A 20,485-nucleotide genomic window follows, 5' to 3' on the forward strand; every position below is an offset into this window, starting at 1 on the left:
CCGGAACCAGTATGGAGACGAAGAACCAGACCTGAAGGAAGACGGATCCATTATATAGTCATTTTCCGGGTCACGCAGGAGGTAAGCTGAAATGCCCCCCCACACCTCAGTAGGCGAGGCGTGGGAAGCCGAAAACCTCCGGAAGGATGGAACCGAAAGATTCACAGGGACACGGAACCGAACCCCGGGGAGGAGCCGAACCCAAATCCAACTCGTAAGCAGAGGGGGAGAAAGGAAAACCACAAATACCTGTAACAATAAGCCCAGCCCAGTGGGTCGGAAAACCCAGGCGGGGTCCAACGAGGCCCAAGGCCCTCAAATCAGCTCTTCCCCAACCCCTTGAACCTCCTCCACATCAGGCCCTGAGGGGGCGAGTTGTCCTCCAAACCCCCGGCCTCACAAGAAAAACTTGGTGAGGCTGAAATAGCTGGAAGAGAGCGAGCCCACTGGTCAGACCCCGGAGCTACGGCTGGAGAAACAAACTCGAATGCCTAAATAGCAACCCAAGAAGAGGCAACCCCCCGAAACCACCAGTCTCAGAAACCTCTAAATCCTGTCCTGACCCCGAAGACTCCAGACACTTAGGAGCCGTAAATGGATGAGGGGGGGGGGGGAATGAACTACAGCAGGGGAAGAACGAGGGGGCACGGACTGAACCAAGGCCGACGCGACCAACACCCCCAAAGTCCGGGTCCCTATAAGCAAAATGGGACAGCCTCGGAGTATCCGGGGAAGCAACCAACCTAGCGCGTTGCAACGACCTAACCTATCCTGCAACGCGTGAGCCACCTGCACTTGAATAATGTCATCAGCAGATGGGATGAATTGAGTCACAAACAAGCAACAAAGCTTGTAGGACTCAGGGCCAAATGTCTCACCGACCCAACAGGCAACATGACGGAGGAAAAAAAATGGGTGTTGCCCTGAGAGAAGTGGACAGAGCAAACCTCAAACTCATACAAAGCGAGAGGGGACTCAGGGGTCTCATCCATTGGACCCCGAGTGCCCCAGCGGGGGTTTCCTAGGGGCCCCCTAGACTAGGTCTGCTAAGGGTAATTCCCAGGCAGGGTACTGCTAACCGGCATCTAAGCTACCAATCAACACTGCTAAATGATGAACCCCCGGGACATGTCCACTCACGAGAGCAAAGCAGGGGGAGTAACACAAAACAAAAACAACCCTAATATAAAGGAGGGGGCACACCAAGGCACACTCCCCCCCCCCCCACCAGGCAAAAAGAAAAGAAAAACTCGCAAGAGGACATCGCACCCAGAGGAAACAGAGCCGGCCCCTGTTATAGGTGAAAACTAGCTGTGCAGTACCCCTCACCCCTACCAACGCAAAAACTACCCCTTACCTCAAAACAAACAAGGGTGGAAACCCCCCAAACACTCGGGGAGGTTAATTGCCAAGCAGCAAAACACCAACAGAGGTAGGACAAAGGTGACTTGTGGAAGAGAACCCCAAGCCCCAAGGGCAGTACTTACAGGGCACTCAGAAGGTGACCCTAAGCACATGCAGCCCAAGTACCTGTGAATATTACTTCCAGCTTGCACCCCACCATAAGAGCATTACTGAAACAGAGGACAGCACAACAACAGGCCAGAGCTGTAGCCACACGACCATGCTGTCTCCCATCAGCCGAAGAACTGAAGGAGTGGATCGCGGGCATAGGGGTCTGGGGCTCACCATTCCCCCTCCCGAGGAGAGAGCTGCGCAGACATGCGGGGCGGCTCGTGTGACGTCATGCTTGTTAGCTCGTTTTCATTTTGGGAGTTCTGTCCACTCGTTTGTCTATTTTTTTTGTTTTTAACCAGAACAGGGGTTTGTTTTGGGGCGCTTACCTTTCTGGGTGCCTGTCCCAGTCGATGGCAAATATAAAATGCTCCAAATCACATGTGCATTTATATAGGCCATTGCTCTTCGTGCCTCCCTGGGAGGGCCAGGTTCTGGCTCATGGTCCCTGGTAGGCCTAGAACTCCACCCACATTGATTGATGCCAAAGTTAGGAAGGAATATCCATATCAGCCTGGATAGCTCCGGGGAGCCGTAGGGGCTCCCCCCTTCCCTCCCCAGAAAACCCACAGGAACACACAACGTAACCCGGGGAGGGGGTAGACACCAAATCCAATTCGTACGAGGAAGGAGAGAAGGAGAACCCCACTCCTTGCAACACCAAGCCCCGCTCCAAGGGTACAAAAACTCAGGCGGAGTCCAACAAGGCCCAAGGCTCCCAAGTCAACCCCCACCCCACTCAGGAACCTCACTCCGAGGACCTGGAGCCGAGCCGTTCTGCAAACTCCCCGCTTCTAAGAGGGAGTTTGTTCTTTCGGCAGGAGCTACCGAAAGAACAGGATCGAAAGGGGCCCACTGGTCAGACCCACAAGCTTAGGCCAGAAGACCAGGCTCAAATGGATCCGCCGCCACCCCGGAAGGGGACTTCCCCAAAACGGCCCGAGTCTCAACACCAATTAGACCCTGCCCTGACTCCGAAACCCTGAGACGTTTTGGAGCTGGAAGCAAGGGACCAGACACTCCACAGAAGGGGGGAAGGACAAGGAGGGGGGACGGAACCAAAGTCGAAGTGACTCCCACCCCCAAGTCCGGGTCACTAAAACCAAAACAGACCAGTCTCGGGGCATCCGGGGAAGCAACTAACCTATTGCATTGCAGCAGCCTAAACCTAGCATGCAAAACAGCTGCTGCCTGCACCCTCATATCATGATCAGTGGCATGGGTGAACTGGAAAATGTACCAACAACAAACGTCACATGACTCCGGGTCAAAAGTATCACCGACCCTACAGGCAACATGGTGGAGGCACAACTGGAGCGTGTCACCCTGAAACAAGGGGACAGAGCAACTATCACCCTCACACAAACGGAGAGGGGACTCAAGGGTTGCATCCATCGGACCTCGGAGCCCGCGTTGGGTTTCCTAGGGCCTTGTTACCTTGGTAACAAGCTAAGAGAAGCCCAGACAGTGTACTGTAAACCGGTGCCCAAAACTACCAAGCAAACTTCTAAAAGCTGAACCCTCAGGACATGTCCACTCACAGGGGGCCTAGCAAGGGGATACCACAAAGAACACAGATATGTATATATACCCTAAATATAGATAGGGGCAACCAACCAAAGGCAGACCCACCAAAACCCACCAGGCAGGAAAACAAAAACAAAAGAAAAAACCTGCAAGAGGACAACATACCCAGGCGGAACAGAGCCAGCCGCTATAATAGGTGATAACTATCAGTGCAGTACCCCCCGTGCTACCAGTGATGAAAACTACCTCCTACCCAGAGACAAACAAGGGCAACAAAAACCCCAGTTGACTCCAAGGGCGACCAAGTACCGAGCAGTAAAAGACTCAGCAGAGGAAGATCCTAAAGAGACTTGTGGAAAGTGGCCCCAAGGGCAGTACTTACAGAGCACCTAAGGAAGGTGACCCTAGGTGCATGCAGCCCGAGCACCGAAGAATATTACTCCTTGCTCACACACCACCCGTAAAGACAGACCATGCCTCAAGGCACAGAAACTGAGACAAATTCAGGAGTCAGAGGCACAAGACCTCACCATTATCACTTCAGCCAAGAACTAAAGGGTGGATCACCAGCGTGAGGGGTCTGGGGCTTCTCCCCTCCCCCCTCCTCCTACCGGGAAAGGGGAGGGGTTGCGCAGACAGCGGCGTGGCAATGTGATGACGTCATGCTCGTTTGCTAATTTTTGTTTGGGGAGTTCAGCTTTCGGTAGCAATATTTTCACCAGAATAAGGGTTTGTTTTGGAGCGCCTACCTTTCTGGGTGCCAGACCAGGTCGATGGCAGACATAGAATGCTCCCAACCACACGGGGATTTCTATAGGCCATTGCTCCTCGTGCCTCTCTAAGGGGGCCAGGTTCTGGCTCGTGGTCCCTGGTAGGCAAGAACTCCATGCACCATGACTAATTCCAGAAAGCTAATATAGCCATATCAGCCTGGATAGCTCCAGAGAACCAATGGGGCTCCCCCCAGAAAGTTTCCTATATATAAAGTCAACTCTCATCTTGATGTGTCTCCATGTCAAAAGTGTTTATATAGAGGCAATACTACACTCAGTTGGGTGAGAACAATGTGACCTTCAGCAGCGTACCTTCACTGAGGTGTGGACAGTCTTGACATTAGGGAAGAGTTCCTGGCACTTCTGGAGCCAATCTTCTATCTTCATGCTGCACTCATCAGCTGTGCCTATGGTTGTGTCAACCACCAGTAGGGTGTTGACTGTGTCGAGGCTTCCCAACATGGCCTGCAGCTGAGTCTTCCCTTTCTCTCCTTGTGTTGTCATATCCATCACATTGGTATCCTCCAGTTCCAAGAGCTTCATTGCTGACTTGTTCTGCTCTACCAGAGCATAGAGTCTGTCCTGGAGCTGGAGGTGGTGAGTCTTCCAGTCCCCCAACTGGCCCCGGTACTTCCCCAGCTGGGACAGTACCTCTTCACAGCTAGTAATGAGGCTGCTGATGATGCTCTTCTGCTCCTGCACCAGGGAACGTAACTTCTTACTGATGCCTCTGGCGGGACCTTCATAAGGTTTTGCTGGCACTACTTCCTCAGTTGTTAGCTGGATATTTTTGAGTTTCCTAACAAAAGCCTCCACAGCATAGCTAATTGGGAACTGAGTAGCAGCTGTGGCAGCGTGCTTGGCACGGCAGCTGGGGCAGGACAGCTGACTATTCTTAATTGCATTGTCAATACACTGGGAGCAGAATGTGTGGCCACACGGCAGATTGCGAGGCCGTAGCTGATTGTCATCATAATCATTATAACACACTGAACATTCCTCTGGCTTGTTATCCTGTGGAAAAGAATATTGATTTAGCTAGATGACAGGTTGGATAACAGGATTTAGCTAGATGACAGGTTGGATAACAAGAACTTTTCACACTAGAGATGCTATACCGATGATGATACTTTTCAAAACACTTGTGCTCTCTAGAGCGGAGTACTGCTGCACAATGACAGCACCTTTCAAAGCTGGAGAAATTGCTGACCTGGAGAACGTGCAGAGATCCTTTCCTGCTAGAATCCACTCAGTAAAACATCTAAATTACTGGGACCAACTAAAGAGCCTAAATCTGTACTTCCTTGAGCGCAGGCGGGAGAGATACATAATAATTTACACGTGGAAAATAATTGAGGGGCTGGTCCCAAACCTGCACACAGAAATAACATCACATGAGACCAGAAGACATGGCAGGATGTGCAGAATACCCCCGTTGAAAAGCAGAGGTGCAACAGGTACTCTGAGAGAGAACTATCAACATCAGAGGCCCAAGACTGTTCAACACGCTTCCACTATACATAAGGGGCATAACTGGCTGACCCCTCACAGTGTTCAAGAGAGAACTGGATAAGCACCTCCAAAGGATACCTGATCAATCAGGCTGTGACTCATACATCAGGCTGCGAGCAGCTGCGTCCAACAGCCTGGTTGATCAGTCCAGCAACCAGGAGGCCTGGTCGACGACCGGGCCACGGAGACGCTAAGCCCTGGAAGCACCTCAAGGTAAGATGTATTTACAACAAAACACCAGCGTTGTATGTAATGAAACGCCATTTTCTGGTTTCCCAGAGGCTCCCCAGAGCTGTCTAGGCTGAATGGATGTGTATAACTTTATGGCATCAGTCAATGTGCTTGGAGTTCTTGCCTACTGGGGACCACGAGCCAGAACCTGGCCTCCTCAGAGAGGCATGAGGAGCAATGGCCTATAGAAACCCCCATGCAGTTGGGAGGATTCTATATCTGTCATCGACCGAGACAGGCACCCAGAAAGGTAGGTGCCCCAAAACAAACCCCTATTCTGGTGAAACTATTGCTACCAAAAGTCAAATGAGTGGACAGAACTCTAGAAACGAAAATTAGCAAACGGGCTTGACGTCATCATGTTGCCGCCCTGCTGTCTGCGCAACTCCCCCCCCCCCCCCAGGAGGGGAAAGGGGAAGCCCCAGACCCTCGCGCCGGCAATCCAACATTCAGTTCTTACACTGGATGTCAAAAAACGCAAAAAACACCGCCGACCGAGGGTGGTAGAAATGCCGGGGAGCCTCCGGGACTCACCCAGAAAAATGCGTTTCATTACATGCAATGCTGGTTTTCTGGGGGGGGGGGTGCCCCGTCCACTCCCCAGAGCTAACTACCCAAAGATATGGAAAAAACAGGGACTTACGCGAGAGGTGGTCTGTTCTCACTCCTCAATGCGAAGTCGAGACAACTGGCTGCAACCGCCGACCCAATGCAACGCAGGCCCGACCAAGCCCTGGGACATTCATCAGGTAGCGAGCTGCCAGGACCCTGTTCAACCTCCAAAAACCCCTGGCCAGAATGTCAACCAAAGACATGCCCAGCAAACACAAATCATCTAGAAAACGTTCGTCTATCTCTTCCCATAGGTGTGGGAATGATTTGCATTGAGAATGGTGCAGGAGAGCCTTTGAGAAACTTTTAATCAAAAAATCCAAACACAAAGGTTTTATAATAAATTGTTTTTCTACGACTATTTTGTTCCTAATGTATTACAAATAGTTTTTACATGTTTAAATATGAAATTTATAGTGTTTTTGGTAAAATTCATTAATAAATTGTGAATGATATTTATTGGCTCAGTGAAACGTTCAAAATCCATTTAGTTATAATATGATCAGAAAAAAGTAGTTTTCCAAATTTTCTAAAAATCGCTCTTTTTAACACAATTTGACTCCTTATGCATTCCACTAAACACTAATATCATGTTTAAATATATAATTTATGTATTATTCCCTAAGATAATTTATATAAATTATAAAAGTTGCTGAAAAGTGGTGTGAAAGAATCTGAAAATGTTTTGTTTTCTTATATTGGCGTGTTCTTATTAACTAGAGTGAGTAAGAGTGAGCGAGAGTGGGTAAGAGTGAGTAAGAGTGACTGAAGGTGAGTGAGAGTGCCAGAGAGTGTGTAAGAGTGAGTGAGAGTGAGTAAAAGTAAGAGTGAGTGAGAGTAAGAGTGACAGAGTGAGTAAGTGATTGAGAGTAAGAGTGAGTATGAGAGTAAGAGTGATTGAGAATGAGAGTAAGAGTGATTGAGAGTTAGAGTAAGAGTGATTGAGAGTTAAGAGTGAGAGTAAGAGTGATTGAGAGTGAGAGTAAGAGCGAGTGAGAGTAAAAGTGATTGAGAGTTAGAGTGAGAGTAAGAGTGATTGGGAGTAGGAGTGAGAGTAAGAGTGATTGATAGTAAGAGTGATTGGTAGTAAGAGTAAGAGTGGGAGTAAGAGTAAGAGTGAGAGTAAGAATGAGAGTAAGAGTGATTGAGAGTAAGAGTGATTGGGAGTAAGAGTAAGAGTGAGTAAGAGTGATTGAGAGTAAGAGTGAGTAAGAGTAAGAATGAGAGTAAGAGTGATTGAGAGTAAGAGTAATTGAGAGTGAGTGAGAGTAAGAGTGATTGAGAGTAAGAGTATGAGAGTAAGAGTGAGTATGAATGGGTAAGGGTGACTGAGAGTAAGAGTGACAGAGTAAGAGTGACTGAGAGTAAGAGTGAGAGTAAGAGTGAGTATGAGAGTAAGAGTGAGTAAGGATGACTGAGAGTAAGAGTGAGTAATTGTGCGTAAGAGTGATTGAGAGTGAGAGTGATTATGAGAGTGAGTTAGTGTGAGGTGTGAGAGGGTAGCAGGCCAGGGAAGCAGGATGTGTGGTCACAGATAGGCCTAGGCCTCGTGATCTCTAATGTTGGTTTTTATATATATGTTGGATTTATTGTCCTGTTTCAAATTATAATTATTTAGCAGGAATGTAATAAGATATTGCACAGTATTAATGTGACAATAATATATGCATTATTTCCTTGATAATCAAACTTGTTGTTCAAAGATAATATACAATCTTTGAAGGAAACATTTTGAGAGCGCGAGCTGGCAACACTAGGCTGGTGGTGAGAGAGACATGGTTAGTTGTGCTCAGACCTTCAGTGGTGAAGGGTGTGTCCCAGCTGGCCGCCACCAGCCGCCACCACCCACCACCAGCCGCCACCCGCCACCACCCACCACCAGCCGCCACCCGCCACCACCAGCCGCCACCACCCACCGCCACCCGCCACCACCCACCACCAGCCACCACCCGCCACCACCCACCACCAGCCGCCACCACCCACCACCCACCACCGGCCACCAGCCGCCACCACCCACCACCAGCCGCCACCACCCACCACCACCCACCACCCAACACCAGCCGCCACCCGCCACCAGCCGCCACCACCCACCACCAGCCACCACCCGCCACCACCACCACCCACCACCATCCGCCACCCGCCACCACCACCACCCACCACCAGCCGACACCCGCCGCCACCACCCACCACCACCCACCACCACCAGCCGCCACCCGCCACCACCCACCACCACCAGCCGCCGCCACCCACCACCACCCACCACCACCAGCCGCCACCCGCCACCACCACTGCCACCACCCGCCACCACCACCACCCGCCACCACCCACCACCACCACCCGCCACCCGCCACCACCAGCCGCCACCACCCACCACCACCAGCCGCCACCCGCCACCACCACTGCCACCACCCGCCACCACCACCACCCGCCACCCGCCACCACCACCAGCCGCCACACGCCACCACCCACCACCAACAGCCGCCACCTGCCGCCACCAGCCGCCACCGCCACCACCAGCCGCCACGCCACCGCCACCAGCCGCCACCCACCACCACCACCAGCAGCCACCACCACCAGCCGTCACCCACCACCAGCCACCATCCACCACCCACCACTACCAGCCGCCACCGCCACCACCCACCACAGCCGCCGCCACCCATCACCGCCGCCACCACCACCCACCACCACCGCCACCACCCATCACCGCCGCCACCAGCCGCCACCGCCCACCACCAGCCGCCATCACCGCCACCAGCCGCCACCACCACCAGCCGCCATCACCGTCACCACCAGCCGCCACTAGCTGCCACCACCAGCCGCCACCAGCCGCCATCACCGCCACCACCACCACCACCAGCCGCCATCACCGCCACCAGCCGCCACCACCCATCACAGCCGCCGCCGCCCGCCACCGCCCGCCACCGCCCACGACCACCCACCACTACCGACCGCCACCACCGCCACCGCCGCCACTGTCCGCCACCGCCAGACATAGCTGCCAGTGCCCGCCACCGCCGCCACTGTCCGCCACCGCCAGACACAGCCGCCAGTGCCCGCCACCGCCGCCACTGTCCGCCACCGCCACCACTGTCCGCCCGCCGCCAGTGTCCGCCACCGCCGCCACTGTCCGCCACCGCCACCACTGTCTGCCAGCCGCCACTGTCCGCCACCGCCGCCACTGTCCGCCACCGCCACCACTGTCCGCCACCGCCGCTACTGTCCGCCACCGCCGCTACTGTCCGCCCGCTGCCACTGTCCACCCGCCGACACTGTCCACCCGCCGCCACTGTCTGCCACCGCTACCACTGACCGCCACCACTGTCCGCCACCGCCACCACTGTCCGCCCGCCGCCACTGTCCACCACCGCCGCCACTGTCCGCCCGCCGCCACTATCCGCTACCGCCACCACTGTCCGCCCGCCGCCACTGTCCGCCCGCCGCCACTGTCCACCACCGCCGCCATTGTCCGTCACTGTCCGCCCGCCGCCACTATCCGCCACCGCCGCCACTATCCTCCACCGCCGCCACTGTCAGCCACAGCCGCCACTCTCCGCCGTACAGCCTCCCCTCTCTCCGTTAGTAAATAATTATAATTGTTAGTAAATAATAAAAGAAATATTAATTATTAGATTTTTTTTACCCTTAAATTGGTTTTAATATTTAATTGAAAATAATAATATAATATAAAATAAAATATAATAAAAATAATAATATAATTTAAAATAATATAATTTAATTTCAAGAAATTTAACTTTAAACACAAAGATGTGAAAAGGGTTCAGATTATAGGCTCAAACCTTTCATAAGAGATTCATATTGGTATATGAATGGATTATGAATGATTCATGTTAGGATTGTAAAGTTGCCACAACATCTCAAATTAGTGTTAGACACGTAGGTTTTGGTTGTAAGTTTTGGAAACCTATTTAAGTCCACACACAAATTCGTATCTGATACGATAAAACAAACGTTTCCAATCCTTTCAAATACTTTCCAGAGATGTTGTGGCAACCTTAAATTGTTTGCTGGGTGTTGCCAATGATGGCAGCCAAAGCAGCAAACTTACGAACGTTGTGGACACGGGAATAGACTGCAGGCTGGCTAGATTTAATAACCCTACGAACGACCTGAGAGACCTGAGCTCGGCAACAGGGAAAAAGAAAAACCGGGTCAACCCAAAGCGCATCCCTGGTCACCGAAGCCGTGGTGCCAAGCACCAACGACCCAAGGCCTCCTCCGGAATACAGCTGTCTAATTCTTCCCCAGAAAAGGAGATGTTGCAACCGAACAAAACGACCACCAGCACCAAAAGAGTAGAAACCCCTGCACCAGAGAAGAGCATGAAGCTCCCCGACCCAACCCCCCGAGGCCAATATGCCAACAGGAAAAGTGCCTTGGAAAAACAATCCTAAATGGAAGGGGCCACAACAAGCCAAGGAGAAGAGAGAAATGAGAGCACCCGGTCCAAAGACCAGACGGGCTCAGGAGACGCATGAGCAGGCTGGAGGTGAAACAATGCACAAGACAGCTTGCGGAACAGGGCAGAAGTAACATCAACACCGAAAGCAAGCTGAAACAGCTCCGCCAGTGCTGCTCGGTACGAGCTGACAGTATTCAGCATAAGATGACGGTCCATAAAAAGAAAATTTGGCATAAGATGACAGTCCTTATAACAACCACGAATGGAAGGACATGACAACCCTATTAGAGATCGAAAAACACCTATGCAATGATAGGAAAAAATGGAAGGACTGCCAGGAAACTTCATACTGTCTCCGAGACGAAGCACGCAGGTGGTAGACCAACAACAAAGCCACCTGCGCACCATACAAGTGATGATAGACTCGAGTCAAAAACACCAAATGCGGATGGACTGATCTGCTGAAAGAGGCAGAGCCACAGGAAGACCCTCGGGTTTGGACACCGAGCAAGCAGTGCCTGAACCAAGGCTGGGCCGGCCACCAAGAAGCCAGAAGGACAACTCTCCCCTAGTAAGTCTCCAAGCGAGCCAGGACCTGGAGCAACAGCTGAATCGGGGAAAAGAAGTACATGTAACCCCACCATGCCCAGTCCAGCCGGAAGGCATTGACCCTGACGGCCTCGCAGTCAGGGAAGGGCACCATGGATACTGGGAGATGCCTCGACCACGCTGACGCAAAGAGATCCACTTCCGGAGGCCCGAACGTCTGGCAGAGCCAACTGAACGAGCTGGCGTCGACTGTCCATTCTGTGGACAGGGAAATGAACCAGGACAGGCCGTTCGCCAAGACATTAGACACCCCCCCAAACGTGAACTGCCAGGAGAGCCAAAGCCCAAGAACTCAGCAGACGAGTCACCCGAAGTGACCAGCACCAAAGAGCCAAGGACTGCAAGGAACCCCCACAGTTCAGACAATGAACAACTGGGGAACAGTCCGAATGGAGCCTGATCATTGATCCGCGAGTGACCCAAACCCTCCGGAGCGACATCCACACCGCCGTGAACTTCCGCACTGTGCTGTGGGCTCAACAGAAGAACAGACTCCACCGCCCCTGGCCAACCTGGTGAGCACTGGTCACAAAGCCCCAGCCAAGAGACGCGTTCATGAACACATTTAGCGAGGGCTCTGGTAGGCGCCAAGGCACTGAGCCCCGAAAACCCCGAAGAGGAAGCCGGCGTCGCAACAACTGACACAAAGTCCCCAGAGGCCGAACCCAGCGGTCACGAGAGAGGCAAAAAGAGACGTCCACGAAGAAACCAGAACAGCCTACAAAGCCACACCTGACTTGGCGGGTAGACCATCATGGCAAAGTTCAGGCTCCTGCACAAACTCTTGAGCAACTGCTGCATGATCCGGAAGTCCCTCAGGAACAGACGAAGGCGGGAACACAAGTGAAGCAGAGTCACCAGAGGAAGAGACAAGGAAGCATAACAAGCATCCCACACAAGACCCAGTCAAGACCGAACCTGAGAGGGAACCAGATAGGACTTCCTCGAGTTCACCAAGAACCCGAACCCAGCGAGCTTGGAAAGAACCAAATCCCTGGTGACTGACTCAGAGCCCAAGCCAGCCAGTCGTCGAGGTAGGCCAGAACCCCAACACCTAACAGATCCAGCCGAGCCACCACGACCCGAGTAAGGCGAGTGAATACGCAAGGCACCAGATTCAAGCTGAACGGAAGGCAACGAAAGCAGTAACCTTGACACCCCACAGCAAAACAGAGCCAATCCCTGAACCTTGGATGAACCGGGATGTGCCAATATGTGTCCTTGAGGTCCAGGGACACCATCCAAGTGCTCTGCTCCAACAGAAGACGGACCTGGAACAGAGTAGTCATCCAGAAGAAGGGGCAATAAACCCACGGGTTCAGATGGGACAAGTCCAGAATGAACCAGAGGTCTGCGCAGTCCCGTTTTGGGACCGGAAACAGGCGGGAAACCCACCCAAGGGATGAGGTCTTTCGACCATGGCCAAGCGAACCCACTCCAAGACGACATGACAGAGTGCAGGAGAAGAGGCCTGCCCTGCGAGCCCCAAGCCCCCCAAGGGAGGGGGGCCATCCAACGTCACCACAGGCAGTACGAAACGACCCATAAAGCCTGCAAATCGTAGGACCAGGCACGAGCGAACAGAGCGAGCCTCCTCCCCATCTCCTTTTCAATGGGACAAACCGCGAAAGGACCAACACACCTTACAAGAACTTAAGTGGTACACAGGGTGATTCCCGCGCCGACCAGAAACAGACAGAACTGAAGGCTGCACTTGCCCTGAATCTGGCACCACTGGCCTACTGTGACGGAAGGAACCCCGAGCCCCTGGCATAACTTTTACGAGAAGTCCCTCCACGAGCCCCCCGAAGCACCAACAAGTCCGACATAGGCCGACAACTAACTGAAGCCGCCTGCAGATACTGTACCACCGCAGACTCTAACAGCAATGGACAAAAAGGTGAGGACAACCTAAGAGACAGGGCCCACGTGGATTCCAAGGAAGAAGCAAGCACCACCTGCCGACACGCAAGGAAAGAAGCATAAAACCGCAATACAGCATCCCGCAGGAGCGGTGCGAACAGCTTCAACAAGGCAGACGACGCCTGCACTGCTGAGGGCAGCGCACCAGACCCAGCAGCGGCCCCAAGTGCCCCACATCTACCTCAAGCCAATCCAAGGACGGTTCGAGGGAAAAGAAATGCAGGACCGAATCCAGCCGGCCACGAGTACGCAAATCCTCTGCAACCAAGGCAGCCGAAAGGGAGGGAACCTGCACATGAAGCTGCATCACATAAACATCCTGCGGAAGGGCAGGGGAAAACAAACACGCACTGATGAGCTCGAACTTGCCCCCCAGGAAAACCTGCAACGCTGTCTGAGCTTCCCTCCACTCAAGTGCATGGGACCGACAGAATGTGTGCCAAGCCTCCAACAAAAAGAGTGGGCAGTCTGCCAACCAGGATGACTCCGGAACTTCATAATGAACCCAGTACGTACAAGATGATCCTTACACAAATGCGCGCGTATCCATCCTGAACGTATCCATCCTGAGGGGTAGACACCAAATCCAAATCATACGAGGAGGGTTCGAAAGTGAACCCTTCACCCTGTAACACTAAGCCCCGCTTTGAGGGCAGAAAACCCCAGGCAGGGTCCAACGGGGCCCAAGGCCACCAAGTCAACCCCTCCCCTGCCTCGGAAACCCCATTCTGAGAACCCGGCGCCGAGCCGGCCTCCAAACCCCACGCCTCTAAGGAAGAAGTGGGACCTCCAAAACGGCCAGAACAAAGGGGGGCCCACTTGTCAGGCCCAGAAGCTCCGGCAAGAGGATCAGGCTCAAATACCACTGCTGCAACCCCAGAAGGGAATTCCCTCGAGACCGCCCGAGTCTCAACACCAACTAGACCCTGCCCTGACTTCGAAACCCTCAGACACTTAGGAGCCAGAAGCAAGGGGGGATGGGGGGAAGGCACCAGATGCACAACAGAAGGGGAAGGACTAGGAGGGGCGGACGGAACCAGAGCCGAAGCGACTCCCACCCCCAAGTCCAGGTCCCTATAATCAAAACGGGGCAGTCTCGGGGCATCTGGGGCCGCAACCAACCTAGCACATTGCAGCGACCTAAACCTAGCATGCAACGCAGCAGCTTCCTGCACCCTCATATCAGTATCAGTAGCTTTGGTGAACTGGAGCACGTACAGACAACAAATATCGCACAACACCGGGTCAAATGAATCACCGACCCAACAGGCAGCATGGCAGAGGCACAACCGGTGAATGTCACCCTGAGACAAGGGGACAGAGCAACCTTCAAGCTCGCACGAAGCGAGGGGGGATTCAAGGGTCACATCCATTGGACCACAGAGCTTCCGCGGGGTTTCCCAGGGCCCTTTGCCTTATTAACCCTCGTGTTGCTCAGGGCTAATTAGCATTTGTCACCCACAGGCGCATACCAAAAAAAAATAAAAAAAATCTAAACCTGTTAATTTGTGTTCTCTGATTACGGGAAAAATAATAAAAAAAAATCTTAAGTGGCATATATTGCCCGCTATAGGGTGGGGAAGTCTGACAAAAAACAGGCGCTGACGCAGCGTGCGTCCCAGACAGTCTGTTGCTCACCAGCTGTCAGGCAAGAGTGGCCACAAAGAGTTAATTACCTAATTATTTCAATGTCTGATTGATTTTTCGTAGTTTTTTTGCTGTAATATTATTCAATAGTGTGTAGTGTGATATATTTATATAATTAAATGAGTGAATCATCACTGTACTCAAAAATATGGTGTGCATATTGTTGATTCAATTATTATGCTCATCAAACAGTGAGCAAATACTTTGTCGGTTATTACACTGTATACACAGGTTATATATAAGTATCTGCATGTTTTGTTCACCATAATGAACCACTAAGTTGGTATTATGAGTCAAAAAGCAATGAGGAGTGACCGCCACACACCAGCCAGCCACTCGCTGCCACTCACTCCCTCAACACCTCACTCGCCCACATTCTCCTCCCACAATACTGTTTTTGCTTTTATTCACTATATACATCAGTTATATATAAGTATCTACATATTTTGTTCACCACAACTGTACAACTAAGTTGATATAGTTAGTTCAGGCACTAAGAGACGTCGCTAGACACACAGTCAGGTGGCGGCTGCTTCCCTCACACATTCAAGGTCAGATGCACTAAAATTTCATCCCCCACCAATACTGTTTGTGGTATTATTGCCCTATATACAGACATTATATATAAGTATCTACATGTTTTGCTCACCATAACTGTTCAACTAAGCCGGTATAATGCCCAAAGAGCATAGTGGCCACCCCTACCAACATGACAAATCATGCAGATGTTGCCACACCCATCACCAAAATGGCTTCTCCCTCACACTTCTTTTGCTGTTACTACACTGTATATACACGTTATATACACTGTATATACACGTTATATATAAGTATCTACATTCGTGTTCACCATAACGAACCACTAAGTTGGTATGCTGAGTGGTAGTGGCAGTGACAGGCAGTGGCAGCCCGCCACTGGCTGCCACTCCCTCCCTCCCTCACCTCACCTGACGTGCCACCATTCTCCTCCAACCATATTGTTTTTGCTTATATACACAGACGTTATATATAAGTATCTGCATGTTTTGTTTACCATAGCGAACAACTAAGCTGGTATAGTGAGTCCAGACAGTAAAAGGTGGTCACACAGAGTCAGCAGACAATGCTACCTCCCTCCCCACCAAGATTACTCCTCCCACTACAGCGCTATTTATCACAACAATCCTGCTATTATCAGAATCCTGGTCATTTTTATCACAGTCAGGGGTCTTCTGTAATAATATCATTGCTAAATAATAGCATGAACATGTATATTATGGCATTTTTAGGCGATGCTGTGATCACAAGCTGAACAGCAGTGCTGTGAGCTCATGCTGCGTGCATCAGGCTTGGTGGCTCACTCAATACTGAGGCCCCTCACACCCGGGAATTTGGCCCATGATTTTAAAAAAATGGCGTCTGTTTACAAGAGCCCTGATGAAGGTGAGGTGAACCCGTGAATCCGCGGGCCATTTAAGTCTTGTGTAGTACTCCAATACATCATATGATGAGATGCGCAATTTATAGCAAGTCACTTAACCCATTATATGGATGTGTTGCGCAACTTAAGGGTTAACACACTAAGCGAAGCCCAGGCAGGGTACTGTAAACCGGCGCCCAAGTCTACCAAACAAACTGCTAAAAGTTGAACCTCCAGGATGTGTCCACTCATGGGGGCCTAGCGGGGAATACCACCAAAACACAGATTAGAATATATATACTGTATACCCCTACAACAGCTAAGGGGTAACCACGAAGGCTGACTCCCCCCCCCCCTCCACCAGACAGAAAACAAAAACAGAAGAAAACCCCCACAAGAGAACAACGTACCTAGGCAGAACAAAGCCGGCCACTACAATTAGTGAAAACTAGCTGTGCATTACCCCATGCCCCTACCAGTGATGAAAACTACCTCCTATCCTGGGACACACAAGGGCTAGAAAACCTCAGCAGACCCCAAGGACTGGGCAAGTACCGAGCAGTAAAAGGCACAGCGGAGGCAGATCCCAAGATGACTTGTGGAAGGTGGCCCCAAGAGCAGGATTTACCGAGCACCTAAGAAAGGTAGCTCTAGGTGCATGCAGCCCGACTACCTTGGAATATTACTCCTGGCTCACACACCACCTGGAGAGACAGCCTACGTCACAAGACACAGAACTGAGACAAAAAATTTGGAGCCAGAGGCACAAGACTTTCCCAGAATCGCATCAGCCAAGAACTGAAGGTTGGATTGCCGGCACGAGGGTCTGGGGATCCCACTTCCCCCTCCCAAGGAGTTGGGGGGAGGGGGGGTTGCGCAGACAGCAGCGCAGCAACAGGATGACATGCTCGTTTGCTAATTTTTGTTTGGGGAGTTCTGTCCACTTGTTCAGCTTGCGGTAGCAATAGTTTCACCAGAATAGGGGTTTGTTTTTGGGGGCCTACCTTTCTGGGTGCCAGACCCTGTCGATGGCAGACATAGAATGCTCCCAACCACAGGGGGGGGGGGGTTCTATAGGTCAATGCTCCTCGTGCCTCTCTGAGCCAGGTTCTGGCTCGTGGTCCCTGGTAGGCAAGAACTCCAAGCACATTGACTGATGCCAGAAAGTTACACATATCCATTCAGCCTGGATAGCTCCGAGGAGTCGACGGGGCTCCACCCAGAGAAGTAATATTATGGTATTTTATTTACTAATACAAATTGCATAATATTTATATACATTCTTTGTATTAGCTATTCTAGAGCAGAGTTAATATCACTGACAGATTAACATATTCACAGCAGGGTCAATATTTTTTATAAACATATCCCAGAGTATGGGATAATATTTTTTGGTAACATATTGCAGCAGCATAGCTGCTTGGAAGCCGTACCCGAGAGTACAGACTACCAAAACCTGTCCTTACTTTCTTATGAATAATGGAAGAAAACGTATGCGTCATATAGAATAATGGGGGAAGGATCAAGTATTCTTAGTCTAAGCTGGACATTAAGTGCACTGTGAGTTAAATCTTTACACGTGGGTTTTATTGAACAACTCCGGATTATTTTACACTTATTAACTATAGGAATACACGATTACGTTACAGGATTGTTGAGATTGAGTGATACTCTTCACGAAACATAAACATGGTGGATGGATTGAGTACTGGTCCCACACAAATCTGGGCTTAGTCGTTATATTACTATACACTTTCTTGGTAATGTAGCATGGATTTTTACAATATAAGGTCTTTACACTTAATCACTTTACTAACAGGGACCAAGGTTGATGGAGTTTAAACTACGTGTTACAATACTACTTAAAGTGGGTGAATGAGTCCAAAATAACACAAGACACACAGGGTTCAACAAACACATTCCAAAAATTTGTATTCCTAAACTAACAAAGAAAAAAGCACTGGTGCAGTTAATGCACTTATCGTTACTGCAGAAGACTATCCGAGCGTCGCACTGACGTCTACTGGACACTGGAGTAGTCTCCACCTGAATGGACAACTTGCTGCCGCTCTCCACTCTGTGTGCACTCCCTTGGTTCCAATAATGTTTCACACAAAACTCCTATCCCAAAATTGGTCATTTGTATGTCTTATAGAGTTCCAGACAGTTTTCAACATTTAACACTGCTGTTTCTATATATATTTTCAACCAGTGAATGTCTTAAATAAGTGTTTCCTATACTATTCCATTGCTTTGGGAAGGATATATAATTATTAATAATAATAATTTTCCTTTCTAAGTCACTGGGCTTCGCATGTGCAGAACTGACTATTGTACTGGCAGAAATCATAAATTCAAGAGTTTAATGTAATGAGTTAAACACTTCACACAGGTCCCTACATTACAGAGCTAATATTTCTGACAGAAAACATCTAGGTGCAAGATTAATATTTCTGACAGACAAACATATCCCAAAGCAGAGCTAATATTTCTGACAGATTAACATATCCCTCTCACTAAAAGATATGGTGCATGAATTTTTACTGAAGAAATAAATCCCCATGATAATGTTAGCGTGCTTCAGCCCTATATTTTGTATCACCACAAAACTATGTTAGAACCATTTATCTTCTTATTGAAAATCCACAGTTGTCTCTCCTAGCACATGCAAAGTATTGTCACCAACCGCTGTCAATCTACTGTTGTTAGGTATCAACCTGACATCTGATCCTAACACACTCCGAGTAAGGATGGACGTAGAAGCATCGGTGTCCACCAAGGCAGTATGTATTGTGCCCTTTAACTGTAATTGTACTTTTATGGGCTGCCCCAAACCCACTATACATAACCACTGTCTGCCACCCCTACCATGCAGACTTGGTAATTAGGAGTGACAAATAACTTACACTGCTAGGCCAAGTGACCACCGTCACCACAACGCTTACACACCAGTCATGTTCATTGTCTACATAAGCGATCTACCAGATGGAATACAGAATTATATGAACATGTTTGCTGATGATGCTAAGATAATAGGGAAGATAAGAAACTTAGATGATTGTCATGCCCTTCAAGAAGACCCGGACAAAATAAGTGTATGAACATCACTTGGCAAATGGAATTTAATGAAATAAATGCCATGTTATGGAATGTGGAATAGGAGAACATAGATCCCACACAACCTATAAATTATGTAATTACCTAAGTGTGGTTACAGGATGAGAGATATGCGCATGATGCACAAAGAGTGCTCTTTGTCATATAATGCTTGAAATTACCAACGCTTTTGGCCTCCACTACCTTCTCGCCTAACTTGTTCCAACCGTCTACCACACTTGTTTGTTTGTGAAAGTAAATTTTCTTAGTCACTTCTAAAAAAATTTATTTTCTTTGGCACCTTTGTTTAGTTTATATCTATGACCTCTTGTTCTTGAAGTACCAGTCACAGGAATTTTTTCCCTATTAATTTTATCGATTCCCATTACTATTTTGTATGTAGTGATCATATCGTCTCTTTTTCTTCTTTCAGTTTTGGCATATTTATTGCTTCTAACCACTCCTCATAGCTCTTGTCCTTCAGTTCTAGGAGCCATTTACAGTACTATGTATCTTTCCTGCTTGTGCTCAAGAGAATACAGATTTTTGCATTTTAGTCGGTCCCAATAGTTTAGATGTTTTACTGAGTGGATTATATCAGTAAAGGGTCTCTGCAAGCTCTCTAGGTCAGCAATTTCTCCAGCTTTGAAAGGGGCTGTCATTGTGCAACAGTATTCCACTCTAGAGAGCACTAGCATCTTGAAGAGTATTATCATTGGTATAGCATCTCTAGTGTGAAAGGCTCTTTTTATCCAACCTGTCATTTTTCTTGCAGTTGTGACGGCTACTTTATTGTGTTCTCAAAAGGTAAGGTCTTCCAACATGAGTACACCCAAATCCTTAACATTGCTTTTTTGTTCTATTGTTGTCTACTCTCATAAAAATCCTAGTGTCATCTGCAAAAGGATGATACAGTACTATGGATTGTGTCCTTGTCGATATCTGATATGAGGATGAGAAAAAGTACTGGAGCAAGCATAGTACCCTCTTCACGGGTACTGTGCTTGCTCAGTACCCGTGAAGTACTCACGGGTACTGGACCGTAAAGAGCTCACAGTCCATCCAACCGTGAGCTCTTCACGGTTGATGGACCGGATTTTATTTTGTCGAGTATTATACGTTGGGTTCTATTTGTCAGGAAATCATAGATACATCTGCCTATTTTTCCGGTAATTTCTTTTGAATGCATTTTATGTGCAATAACACCATGATCACATTTGT

The 20,485-nt window shown here is 49.7% G+C and overlaps 1 protein-coding gene across 1 annotated transcript in view; it reads right to left on the reverse strand.

Annotated features, from left to right (window-relative positions):
- Positions 1-19,926, reverse strand: part of LOC123765928 (uncharacterized) — a 38,821-nt gene extending 18,895 nt beyond the window's left edge. Inside the window, exons 1-2 of the mRNA XM_069336968.1 lie at positions 19,849-19,926; positions 4,128-4,829 (exon numbers count right to left, since the gene is read on the reverse strand). Of these exons, the coding sequence (XP_069193069.1) occupies positions 4,128-4,829; positions 19,849-19,926 (780 nt within the window). The remainder of the gene's footprint in view (positions 1-4,127; positions 4,830-19,848) is intronic.
- Positions 19,927-20,485: the final 559 nt, after the last annotated feature.

The sequence above is a fragment of the Procambarus clarkii genome, chromosome 37 (genome assembly GCF_040958095.1).
Source record: "Procambarus clarkii isolate CNS0578487 chromosome 37, FALCON_Pclarkii_2.0, whole genome shotgun sequence".
In the NCBI taxonomy this organism is placed as follows: domain Eukaryota; kingdom Metazoa; phylum Arthropoda; class Malacostraca; order Decapoda; family Cambaridae; genus Procambarus; species Procambarus clarkii.